The sequence below is a fragment of the Caretta caretta genome, chromosome 1, assembly GCF_965140235.1.
Source record: "Caretta caretta isolate rCarCar2 chromosome 1, rCarCar1.hap1, whole genome shotgun sequence".
Classification (NCBI taxonomy): domain Eukaryota; kingdom Metazoa; phylum Chordata; order Testudines; family Cheloniidae; genus Caretta; species Caretta caretta.
This window is the reverse complement of record NC_134206.1, coordinates 201738297-201752029: the sequence shown is the minus strand read 5'-3', so window position 1 is coordinate 201752029 and position 13733 is coordinate 201738297. Positions and strand designations below refer to the sequence as shown.

Below are 13733 nucleotides of genomic sequence, written 5' to 3'. Positions count from 1 at the left end.
AGCCCTCAAATCATGCTGGGAAGGGAGAGGGTGCTGTGCCCAGGGCCATCCCTAGGGGGGTGTTGGGCACAGAATGGAAGTGATGGACTCTTCTCTTCCAGGACCGACCGTGGGGGCCCCCCATAGCGCAGGGTCTGGAGCGGTTGCCCCAATTTGCCCTACCCCAGGGACAGCTCTGACTGTGCCTGGACCCTGTTTAATAGCCCTATCTTTTGAATACCAGTCTCTGACTAAGCTTCCCCCCAATCTGCTGGAGACAGAGTGTTTTCTCTCTCTTCTCCCACCAGAACCATATAAATACTATAAGAAAGAGGGTCTCAGAATCCTGGTTGTTGCTGGGGAGAGAGAAGAGAGGAAGGAGTTCTCTGCTACTACACCTCTCCCTTACAGTCCATAATTTGGGTTCTCTTCCCCTGTGAATAGCTCCAGTGCCCCTCTCTGTTACTAATAATTTTCTATTGCAGGACGTGAACAGCTTCCCAACTAATCTGCAATTCAAATAAATACATAATAATAATACTTAATACTTCTAAAGTTCTGAATAACAGCCATGAAACTAATGAGTTATGTTAATTTCACATGGCTGCAGCTGGGCAAAACAATGAGCAACAGAAGACTATTAGAACAAAAGGCAACACTCCTTGAGTTACGCTCAACTCACATTGGGAAGATTTTCTTTGTAATAATCATAAGTACAAGAAGATTAACTTTAAAAAAATTTAATTCTGCAGAATTGCTGTTGCACATGCTAGCATCTATTGTCCCTCTCATGAGGGCTGTGAGCTAGTATCACGTAGTTCTATGATAAAAGAGGCAGGCTAACAGAAACACAGAGATTTGTCTCAATTCCATACTCTTGTTCACAAAGAAGAGGAAGACCCAGAGGAGTCAAGACAACAGGATTTAGAAGATGGAGAGAAGTCTGACATTTCCAAAGATCCTGAAACAAAGCTGGACACAGAGAAGCCAAATGAGTCCTCAACAGAAGGTGAGTGGAGGTTTTCTCCAAGTCTGATGACAGTTTAATATTTCAGTCGTTGTGTAAGATCTCCATTAACTCAATTATCTAAAAAGACAGTGGTGGGCAGAATATGATGTAGTGATGTTCTTACTGCTCATAGTTACTCTACTGGACAGGAATGGAGAAGGAATCAAGGAAGGAGAGGAAAGTTGTGGAAAAGAATAAGTTCTCCCAAGTGGAAAGAAGTCAAATACTGTAAAGAGAAACAGGATATAAGGCAGCTGACCCTGAAGAAAAGAATGAGTGGTGTGAAACTCATTTTTCCAGCAAAGTGCCTTTAAATTAAAAAACTTGTCGAAAAGTATAATAATTGGCAGGAAGTTCAGAACTGAAAGGTTGTAACTAGAGCTGGCTTGCCAAAGGGGAACTCAAAACATAACCAGCAATATTTCATTTTGTTTCATACATTGGATCAGGGACAGGGGAGAGGGTGTTCAACAATCTTGTTGTCATATAATCAGATCAACTGTTAATGCACTGGTACAGAGAAATCTGGATTGCTCGGTGAGCTGAGTCACTGGGTGCAAGCAAACAATATTTGTTTTCATATAGCCAAATGTAAAGTTATACATCTGGGAACAAAGAATGCAAACCATAATTACAGAATGGGGGAAGACTATCCTGGGAAGCAGAGACTCTGAGAAAGACTTGCGGGTCCTGGTGGGTAATTGGCTGAACATGTGCTCTGAATGTGATACTAAGGCCAAAAGGGCCAATGCAATTCTTGGATGTATAAGCAGGTGAATATTAAGTAGGAATACGGAGGTTATATTACCTCTGTATTTGGCACTGGTGCAACCGCTACTGGAATAGTGTGTCCAGTGCTGGTGCCCACAATTCTAGAAGGATGTTGGTAAACTGGTGAGAGTTCAGAACAGAGCCATCAGAGTGACTAAAGGGTTGGAAAACATGCCTTGTAGTGAGACTCAAGGAGCTCAACCTATTAGCTCAACAAAGAGAAATTGAAGGGGTGACTTGATCACAGTTCATAAATACCTACATGGGGAACAAATATTTGATAATTTACTCTTCAATGTAGCAGAGAAAAGTATAACAAATCCAGTGTCATGAGGTTGAAGCTAAACAAATTCAGACTGGAAATAAAGGTGTAAATTTTTAACAGTAAGAGTAGTAAACCAGTGCAACAATTTCCCCAGGTTTGTAGAGGATTTTCCATCACTGGCAATTTTTAAATCCATCTTGGATGTTTTTCTAAAACATATGCTCTAATTCAAGCAGCAATTAATTCAGGGAAGTCCTGTGGCTTGTGTTATCTAGATAAGAATGGTCCCTTCTGGCCTTACATTCTGTGAATGTATGAAATGTATGTTGTTGTATGTTGTTATGAAAGCAACAAATTCAGCCTCAAATGCTCCATACCTATCCAGATATAGTGAAAGTTTCAGTTTTGCTGAAAGGCTTGTAGAGTCCAAAACTTTCCTACAAATGTTGGCTGATTGCGAGTGTGAACATAAAGTGAAATCAGCCAAGTTTGACATGGCTTAGGGTTTCATAGCTAATCACTAGTCATTACAGTATCATTACATTTTGCATTTATAGCTCCTTTTTTTCTGAGCCCCTCATGGTGCTAAAAAAAAGTTGGTATTATTCCCATTTTACAGATGTAGAAACTGAGGCACAGCAAGGCCAAATGTGTTACCCAAGGAGTCTGTGGTAGGGCCAGGACTAGAACCCAGATCTTCTGACACTCAATTGCCTACCTTAACCACTAGATATGCTCTTTTCCAAGGTTTCCAAATGTAACAGTGGAATATATTCCTGTCATTTTTTAATTTCTTGACTTTTACACATTTAAAATATCAGCCACAGCACTGCATTTATGTAATGTTACACAAATTATCTTTTTTTGTTTTTCTAAAGAAAAGAGGAAGAGACAGTAGAACAAAATACAAAAAACTCCCGGTACCTCTGAATATTATTTATGCTTTGTCAAATAGCAGCAGGAGGAGGAAATCAACAGTTTCATAACTAAACTGTGATAGAAATAGTGAATAATAATAATGCCATCCCCAGGATTCTGAATAGCAGTGATGAAATTGACTAAGCATGTTAATTTTACCCTGTTGCAGCTTGGCAAAGCTATGAGCAACAGCAGAGGTACTAGAACTGTAAACAGTGCTGCATTGAGTTATATTTGATTCACATTTGGAAGATTTTCTTTGTCATCATAATGACAAGAAGATTCGTTTTTTTAAATGAAAATTTAATTCTGAACTGTTGTTGCATATGCTTGCACCTGCTGTCCCTCTCAAGAGTATTTTGAGCAAGTATTGCAATAGTTCTATGAAAAAAGATGCAGGCTAAGAGAAACACAGATTTGTCTCAGTGGCATATTCTTGCTTATAAAGGAAAGGAAGAATCGGAGAAAGAGAGTATTGAGGGGACTATACCTGGTGACGACTTAAACCAGCCAGACTTGGCAGATGGAGAGAAGTCTGACATTTCCAAAGATCCTGAAACAGAGCTGGACACAGAGAAGCCAAATGTGTCCGCAACAGGTGAGTAGAGGCTTTATCCAAGTGTAATGGTAGTCTAATGTTTCAATCATCATGTAAGGTCTCCATTAACTCAACAGTCTAAAAAGTCAGGGGTGGGCAGAATATGATATGGTTATGTTCTTACTGTTCATGGTTACTGTGCTAGATAGAAATGGAGAAGGAATCAAGAAAGGATAGGATAGTTGTGGAAAGGAGCAAATTCTCCCAGGTGGAAAGAAGTCAAACACTGTAAAGGAATGGGATATAAGGCAGTTGACCTTGGAGAAAAGAACGAGTGAGGTGAAACTCACTTTTCTAGAGAAGTGGCTTTAAATTCAAAATCAAAGCTGTAGAAAAGTGCTGAAGGTTCTGAACTGAAAGGTTATAACTAGAGCTGGGCGTGACTTGCCATTTTCAAAGGGGAACTCAGAACAATACCAGCAATTTTCATTTAGCCTCATGCATGGGGAGAAGGGACAGGGAAGAGGGTGTTCAACAATCCAGTTGTCATATAATCAGATCACAGTTATAAACTTTTGTTATCAAAGCACAAAATTCAGCCTCAAACACTTCACACCTATCCACAGATAGCACGAGTTTCAATTTTGCTGAAAGGCTTGTGGGGCCCAAAAGTTTCCTACAAAAGTTGGCTGATTTTTGTGTGTGAATATGGAAATAAAATCAGCCAGTTTGGCATGATTTAGAGTTTTGTTGCTCTACCCCACCTCTAGCTCAACACTAGTTATTACAGTATAATTACATTTTGAAGTTATTGTTCCTTTTTTTCTGAGTCTCTCACAGTGCTGAACAAAACTTGGTATTATTGTTCTCATTGTATAGATGTGGAAATAAAGGCACAAAGAGGTGAAGTGAATCATCCAAAGGGAGTCTATGGCAAAGCCAGGAATAGAACTCAGTTCTCCTGACTCCCAATCTCCTGCCCTAACCACTAGATATGCCCCTTTCCAAGGTTTCCAGTATTTAACAGTGAAATATTTTCTAGTCATTTAATTTCCTGATGTTTATACATTTAAAATATCAACCATAGCACTACATTTATGTAGCCTTGTGCATTGAAATACCATTTTGTTTTGATAAAGAAAAGGGGAAAGATAGGAGGACAAATTGCAAACAAAAAAGAAAGATGCTAGCTCTGCATTGGGTTATGCATTGTCACCCTTCTGAATGTACAGTTTATCTATCCCACATTCAGATAAAGGCATCATTTGATGCTGATGGCAGCTCTGTATGTTGTTTTATATTTAGGTAATCCACTAGTCTTAATAATCCATTGCTAGTAATTTAACAACAGTCTTTATTGGATACATAATTAACATATATACAGAGCATCTGAATTCAGGTCAGTCCATCAGTCTAACCTAAACCAAACTGCTTCCTCCAGCAGTCAGCTCCCATTCCCTGGAGATTCTATTCATTTTTAGGGTTGCCAACTTTCTACTCACACAAAACTGAACACCCTTGCTCCACCCCTGCCCTGCCCCACCCCTCCCCCAAAGCTCTGCCCATGCCCTACCCCTCCTCTGAGGCCCCACCCCTGCTCACTCCACCCCTACCCCCCATCGCTCGCTCTCCCCACCCTCACACACTCGCTAAGTTTCACCAGGCTGGTTAAGGGGGCTAGGGTGTGGGAAGGAGTGAGGGCTCCCCCTGGGGGTGCAGGCTTTTGGGTGGGCCAGGGACTCCAGGCTGGGTGGGGGAACCCAAGGGGTTAGGAGTAGGGGAGGGGGCTCCAGGCTGAGGCAAGGGTTGGGATGTGGGAGGAGGTACGGGCTCTGGGCTGGGGGTGTGGTTTCAGTGGTGGGGCCAGAAATGAGGGGTTCAGGGTACGGGAAGGGGCTCAGGGCTGGGGCAGGGGGTTGGGGTGTGTGTGGGGGGAGGAGGGCTCCAGCTGGGGATGCGGGCTCTGATGTGGGGCTGGGGATGAGGGATTTGGGGTGCAGGAGGGTGCTCTGGGCTGGGACTGAGGGATTCGGAGTGTGGGAGGGGGCTTTGGGCTTGGGCAGGTGGTTGGGGTGTGGGGGGTAAAAGCTCTGGATGGAGGTACAGACTCTGGAGTGGGGCTAGGCATGAGGGGTTTGGGGTGCAGGAGGGTGCTCCAGGCTGGGACTGAAGGGTTTAGAGGGCAGAAGGGGGATCAGGGCTGGGGCAAGAGGTTTGGGCGGGGGGATCAGGGCTCCAGCTTGGGGTGTGGGCTCTGGGGTGAGGAACCTTTTTTCTGTCACGGGCCATTGACCCACAGAAAAAAAAATCAATCGCGGGCCACTCACCTGACCTGGGGAGCACGAAGGCTCAGGGCTTCCTTCTGCAGTGGGGCAAAGCTGGCACTTGTGGCTCCAGCCCCGCTGGGGGTGGGGGCAAAGGCTTGGGGCTTCCCCCCGCAGCAGGACAAGTGGCACAGTGGCTCCGTTTCCCCCGTAGCAACGGGGCGAGCCGACGTTCCCGGGGGTGCCGCAGGCCTGATTAAATTAACCATGGGGCCAGATCTGGCCCATGTGCCCTAGGTTGTCCACCCCTGCCCTACACGTAGGAACTAGATGGGGGACATGCCGGCTGCTTCCCGGGAGCCGTGTGGAGTGGAGGCTAGTGGGGAGCTGCGTGGAGCGGAGGTTAGCAGGGAGCCTGCCAGCCCTGCTGTGCGGCTCCGCCAACTGGACAATCAATGGCCTAGTCAGCAGTGCTAACCGGAGCTGCCAGGATCCTTTTGTGACCGGATGTTCTAGTCAAAAACCTGACACCTGGTCACCCTATTCCTTCTCCTAAAGCCACAATAACACTACACTTTGCATCTTCAAAGGGCTCTGAGCTCTGTGTTCTTACAACTTTACTGACAACTTGTGGGACTCCTCTGTGTCAGCAAAATTGCCGATTAACAACGTATTTATGATAAGACTGAGAGGCATGACTGCATGTATCTCCCTGTCTTGAGACCGGTTGTGGCTTATGAGCAGCATGGCCAGGAAGAAGGTAGTTTGAGAGAATGTGGAGCTCCCCTTTGAAGCTCCACAGCCTAAAGCACTGGTGGCTGAAAGTGAAAGAAAACTTGGTTTTAACCCTGGATGTGTGCCAATAAAGCAAGGCTAAGGGACCAGTATAGGCCTGATGTAGTTTTATAGACTAATAACTTGTGAACCAGTAGGACTGAAAGGAACAACATTAGTTTCCAGCTCTGGCAAATTGTGAAACATTTGATCTAAGAATAATATTCTGGTTAACATTTTGCCTTTTTTCCATTTGAATTCTGACATGATTTTAGTGGTCACTATGTCCAGAACTAATATAAATTGAAATTCCTTGCACTATATCATATGAAAGCTCGAGACCTCGGTTTTCAAATACAGTAACAATCTGTACTCCTTAATTCTAGCAGTTTAGGAAATGCTGTTAAAAATTCATCTGACAAACAATTGTTGCAAAGACACCTAGGTAGTGAACCAGTACAAATGCTTCCTGGACTAGTCAATGTGTGAAAGCCTGGTAATGGGAATCAGACAAAAATTCTGATCTCTGAATTTCCTCAGCACTTTCAATCCCTGTGGCATAGTACACAAACACCACCACTGTACTACAAACACTGAGCACTGCAACAACATGCTGCCAGTAGACCCTTGATGTCTCTCAGATTGAAATCTTCATACTCACCTTTCAGCCTGAAGCATTTTTCAGAGCTGAGTAGATTTATAATGGAAACTGAGTAGATTTATAATGACACATCCCTAATTTTAATAATAAATGATTAATTAATTACAATAATTTGAACTTTGATAGGACTTTTTGCCATAGATATCAAAACACTTTAATAAGATGGATAAGTGTGGTTATTCTCATTTCACACATGGGATAATTGAGGCAGAGAGAGGTTAAGTGGCTGGTACAAATTTATACAAGATGACAGTGGCAGATTTGGGATTGGAGGAACTCCGGTCTCTGGACACCCTACCCTGTATTCATTCAGCTTGCCTGCACCTATATCTGTGACTAACTGTAGTGTTGGTAGTAGAACCTCTGTTCCAGTATTACCAGCCCCAAGTGTACAAAATCAAGAGTCAGGAATCTAAAAATCACAAGATTGGCTTACATATCCTGAGTTGTTTAAAAAAAAAAAAATTTAGGGTTCTTTTCATCTTCTGGGTTTTGAGCCTTCAGAATTTATGTTTTCAAGCTTTTTTGCAGCAGTCATGGAGGGCTAGAAACGTATGTTTTATTTTAAATGAAAGCTGAGATTCATGACTCCAGGAACTGGCACGTTAAGAAAAACAACAAATATCACAGAACTCGCAGTATAATTCCCAGAGTTGGCAACTCTGCTGTTATAATGTAAGTAGGAGGCCATCTGAAAAGTATAGGTGCACAGACTAATAGGTTTAATTAATTGTTAATCATGAGGGATGTAACCAAACAATACATAAATGTAGACAGATTCTTATTACTGATCTGTCTGTAAGACATGCTCTTGTTTATAAAGGAGAAATGGAAGTCCCAGAGAACGAGAGTTCTGATGAGAGCAAACCTAGGAAAGGTTCGGATCAGGAGGATCAGGCAGATGTGGAAAAGTTTGACTCTTCAAAGGATTATGCAGGAGAGCAGGATGCTGAGAAGATCCCTGAACCGTCAGGAGAAGGTGGGTGGATTTTTTCCAGTGTTTGCAGGTCGCATACATTCTAGTTATATAATAACTTCTCCATTCTCCAGTATCCTGGACCTGTGATACGACGTTTGTCAGCACTCTGCATTTCATTGGATATTTCCACTCTCCTGAAACTGGAACCCCAAGAGTGATCTTTCCTAGCATAGATTCTTATCCAATGTGAAACTAGGGATTTATTCCTTAGAGACTTCTTATTTCTTGGCTTGAAAGCCCTGGTTCCAGAAAACAAAGGGGATCCAGTTAGCCGTTAACTGTGCATTTCCATTCTTTCAAATATTCAAGTTTCTTTTAAGTTGAATTTTCTGGATTTCTAATACTTTTTTTTTAAACTACAATATTCTTGAAAGTTGTTTTTAATCTTTAAATTGCTCTTATATACTTTCAATCTTAACTCCATTTTAAAGTGTCTTGTTTGGGAATAGATATGTGAAATCAAAAAAAGCAAGAGATAAAGCAAGTTAAGATTGAGACTAAGGTAAAGATAACTTGCAAAGGAGACGAAGGGGAAGAAAGGCTTTATGTTTATTTAATTATTTGTTTACTTATTTGTGAGGTAGTTTGGAGGTCAAAAAGCTTTTTAAATTAAAAGACAAACATTGCTGCTTGTTTTTTACGTTAGAAATTCAGGTCTTGTCTCCCCTGGAAGACTGTGGCAGCTGGAGAACTGGTGCAATTATGACATCATGCAAAGCAAAAGATTGAAAGCTGAAGAACAGTTAGGGGAAGGATATATAGTCAGGCTGTTTAAAATCTTGGGGTTTTTTGGTTCATTTTTATTATACCTACTTAACTGCAATGCCTATTGAACACTTTCATTTGTTGCCTTACCCCTTAAGTTAATGTGTGAAGCCTCATAATGCACATCTCCTGAGACTTTCAAAAATGTCCTTCAGCAAGAGAAGGGAAGATCAGGTTTGACATACCTCATATTTCTAAGGTAAAAAACAAACAAAACCATCCCCCCCCCCACTTCCTTTTTAAACAAAAACTAAAAAGTTATCATAAAGAAGCAAAAAAGGGTACAAATCAAATTCCTTTGCAGGTCAAGTCATGTTTAAAAGAAAGTCATTGAGATTATTGTCTAAAAACGTGTGTAAAGTCCTGCAGCCCGAATATTCAACCTTACCTGCAGAAAGGAAGTGTCTTTTGCTTTTATTTTTTGAAGGAATGCAGTGTATTATTCAATGGATTTAATTCTGCATAGTAGAAAATTCCTTGCAGGATAGGAAGAACTTCAATGTTGCATTATTCCGATATGTAGCATACAAACCAGTGAGACACATCCACCGTTTGGGAATTCAAATATACTTAAGTGGGTATTGAGAAGAAGTGAACATTATCCCTATTTTCTTTTGCAGGGGAAGTCAAAAGTAGTGCCCCTAAAGAACCACCTGGTGAAGGAGAAGTATCATCTACTCCAGAGGGACAGGAGGAAGGTGTAGAGAAGGCAGTGGAAAGTGCAGAGGCAGATACCAGTAGTGTCCGTGAGTATTACCTGCCATTACACAGAGATTTCAGTAATGATCCTAGGGTAGTCTTACGTGTGCATACTGGACAGTTCCCTGGGTTTTTTTTGGTGGTGGGGGTTGGGGGTAAAGGGATGGGTGAGGAGGTGGGTAGGGGGTCTATGGTTCCAGTTCACACCAGTGTTTGTTGTGGGCATGCCGGGGCTAGGGTTGATTCCATGATGAACCAAGGTAAGATGTCAGCCTTTGAGTGATGTGTGCTGTACAACACACAAAGATGTCCATGGTGGACGAGTGCATCTGCTTCTTCTTGTGTGTTGATGAGAAGCTGGCCCAAAGAGTGTTCTGTGTATTCTGGGTTCACTGCTCAGGCTTGAAAAGACAGGAAGTAATCTTTTCTTTACTAGGCCTGATTTTCTATTGCTCTGCACCTTGTTTAGAAATTTACATTATTGCAAAATTCTGATCTGGTAGCATTTTACACCTACTTTGCATTAGTCTGACTACACAAGGTAGAGGAATCAGGCATAATATATACACATGGGACTCAATCTTAGGCCCCATGCTCCCAGTGTGAGATGGGGTAAAACTCCCCAAGCTCTTAAGATTTTTGGCCTTTTTAGGCAAAGTAGTGGTGGGCAGTATGCGAGACACCCATCTCTTAGAGATTAATGTGAATCACCTCAAAACTTTCCAGCTAGTTCCTTCTTGACCATGGTCGGTGATGGTTCTTCCTGCAGAAGCTATGTACTGTCTGACCTTTGACAATCCATACTTGTTAGACCAGCTTCTTCAGTCAGAACTGTAATAAATTCCTTTAGTTTTTGGTCTGTGGTGCCTTTCTTGTTGCTCTGGATTACTTAGTCCTGAGAATGTCAACTCATTCAACCTGTTTCAGGCATAGCATACATTGCTACTTTCATTCTGATAGGCTTGTTCTCTGGGTGTTTTGGGACCAGCTTCCATTTTAGTGCTTTGAGTATTTTATAACAGAATATTGGCACGCCCCATTCAGAGCACTGAGTCTACTGTGGTTCTTTGAAGGATATTTTGTTAGAACTTTGGCACACTGTGTCTTGGCCCTTCAATTCATTAGAACATAAGAATGGCCCTAGTGGGTCAGACCAAAGGTCCATCTAGCCCAGTGTCCTGTCTTCCGACAGTGGCCAGTGCCAGGTGCCCCAGAGGGAATGAACAGAACAGGTAATCATCAAGTGATCCATTCCCTGTCACTCATTCCCAGCTTCTGGCAAACAGAGACTAGGGACACCAGACCTGCCCATCCTGGTTAGTAGCCATTGATGGCCCTATCCTCCATAAATTTATCTAGTTCTTTTTTTGAACTCTGTTATGGTCTTGGCCTTCACAACATCCTCTGGCAAGGAGTTCCACAGGTTGACTGTGCGTTGTGTGAAGAAATACTTCCTTTTATTTGTTTTAAACCTGCTGCCTATAAATTTCATTTGGAGACCCCTAGCTCTTGTGTTATGAGAAGTAGTAAACAACACTTCCTTATCTACCTTCTCTATACCAGTCATGATTTTATAGACCTCAATCATATCTCCCCTTAGTCCTCTCTTTTCCAAGCTGAAAATTCCCAGTTTTATTAATCTCTCCTCCTACGGAAGCCGTTCCGTACTCCTAATAATTTTTGTTTCCCTTTTTTGAACCTTTTCCAAGTCCAATATATCTTTTTTGAGATGGGGTGACTACATCTGCACACAGTATTCAAGATGTGGGCATACCATGGATTTATATAGTGGCAACATGATATTTTCTGACCTATTATCCCTTTCTTAATTATTCCCAGCATTCTGTTCGCTTTTTTGACTGCCACTGCACATTGAGTGGATGTTTTCAGAGAACTATCCACAATGACACCAAGATCTCTTTCTTGAGTGGTAACAGCTAATTTAGACCCCATCATATTATATGTATAGTTGGGATTATGCTTTCCAATGTGCTTTACTTTGCATTTATCAACATTAAATTTCATCTGCCATTTTGTTGCCCAGTCTTTGAGAGATCCTTTTGTAGCTCTTCGCTGTCTGCCTGGGACTTAACTATCTTGAGTAGTTTTGTATCATCATTTTGCCACTTCACTGTTTACCCCTTTTTCCAGATCATTTATGAATATGTTGAATAGGACTGGTCCCAGAACAGACCCCTGAGGGACACCACTATTTACCTCTCTCCATTGTGAAAACTCACCATTTATACCTACCTTTTGTTTCCTATCTTTTAACCAGTTACCAATCCATGAGAGCACCTTCCCTCTTGTCCCGTGGCAGCTTACTTTGCGTAAGAGCCTTTGGTGAGGGACCTTGTCAAAGACTTCCTGAAAATCTAAGTATACTATATCCACTGGATCCCCTTGGTCCACATGCTTGTTGACCCCCTCAAAGAATTCTAGTAGATTGGTGAGGCATGATTTCCCTTTACTAAAACTGTGTTGACTCTTCAACAAATTATGGTCATCTATATGTCTGACAATATTGTTCTTTATTATAGTTTCAGCCAGTTTTCCCGGTACTGAAGTCAGGTTTACAAGCCTGTATTGCCTATAAAATTGGGACATCTGGTCACCCTACTCCTCTGGTGGGTTCCAAGACCAGCTGCTCCAAGAAGCAATCATTTTAAGGTGTCAAGAAATTTTATCTCTGCATCCCGTCCTGAGGTGACATATACCCGGTCAATATGGAGAAAATTGAAATCCCCCATTATTATTATTATTATTATTGAGATTTTTATTTTAATAGCCTCTCTAGTCTCCCTGAGCATTTCACAGTCACTATCACCATCCTGGTCAGGTGGTCGGTAATATATCCCTACCGCTATATTCTTATTATTAGAGCTTGGAATTTCTATCCATAGAGATTTTATGGTACAGTTAGATTAATTTGATTTACAACTTTTACTTCATTTGATTCTATGCTTTCTTTCACATATAATGCCACTCCTCCACCAGCACGACCTGTTCTGTCCTTCCAATATATTTTGTACCCTGGTATTACTGTATCCTGTTGATTATTCTCATTCCACCAAGTTTCTGTGATGCCTATTATATCAATATCCTCATTTAATAAGAGGCATTCTAGTTCACCCATTTTATTATTCACCCATTATTTAGACTTCTAGCATTGGTATATAAACACTTTAAAAACTGGTCTCCTTTTAGCTGTCTACCATTACATGATGTAATTGAATGGGACTCTTTATTTGACTGTTTCTGATCAGACCCTGCCTGTATTTGATCATTTTTCATCCTCTCGTCCTCACTAGGACAGAGATTCTCTGTTAATAGATCCTCCCCTAAGGGATGTCCGAACCATGTGCTCCTCCGCACTTGTCGGCTTTCCCCCAGCCCTTAGTTTAAAATGCTCTACGACCATGCTTTCTGTTAATGCACTTTTCCTTTCCAAGAAGTGCTCCTCTCCTTCTCTTAAGTCCTAAATCAGTTTTAACCAATGAAATTCACTCTGCATGAGCAGGAAATCCATTGTAGGATAGAAGGAATTTTAATGCTCCAAGACTGTGGATGATGCTCCATTATCCAAATATGGAGATTGAGAGCAAAACACAGAAATATACCCTGTTGGAATGCCGAAGAAGTGAAAATTATCCCAATTTTCCTTTGCAGAGGAAAGCAAAAGTAGTCTCTCAAATAAACCACCAGGTGAAGGAGAGGTACCGCCAATTCCAGAGGGACAGACAGAAAGAGTAGAAAAGCCGGTGGAAGGTGCTGAGTCAGATGGCAACAGTACCCATGAGTATTGCCCCCTCCTTAAGAGTCATTGACATCAATTTAAAAATCCCACTGCATCCTGAAATTTCTTTTGTTTGCCTACTGTTGTTAGAAGTAACATAAGGCCACTGTAACTGACAAAGATTAGATAAACAATTACTTTTTTCTACTTTTTCAGCTTGCTCACTTTGTGCACTTTACAGCACTTAATAAGCAGTCCATTTTACTTTCCTATGGACAGTCTCTGCCCCCTTGGTTGTTTGTATTGGTGCGTCACATAACAGGGAGAGACAAACATGTTAACGAAAAAGATAATCTGACTGTAAAACAATAAGAA

General features: G+C 41.8%; 1 protein-coding gene across 2 annotated transcripts in view; it reads left to right on the top strand.

Annotated features, from left to right (window-relative positions):
* Positions 1–13733, top strand: part of CFAP44 (cilia and flagella associated protein 44) — an 81527-nt gene that overhangs the window by 875 nt on the left and 66919 nt on the right. For both annotated transcript variants that reach the window (XM_048817725.2, XM_048817715.2), the window contains exons 2-5: positions 869–988; positions 3391–3540; positions 8003–8158; positions 9544–9669. In XM_048817725.2, the coding sequence (XP_048673682.2) occupies positions 869–988; positions 3391–3540; positions 8003–8158; positions 9544–9669 (552 nt within the window). The remainder of the gene's footprint in view (positions 1–868; positions 989–3390; positions 3541–8002; positions 8159–9543; positions 9670–13733) is intronic.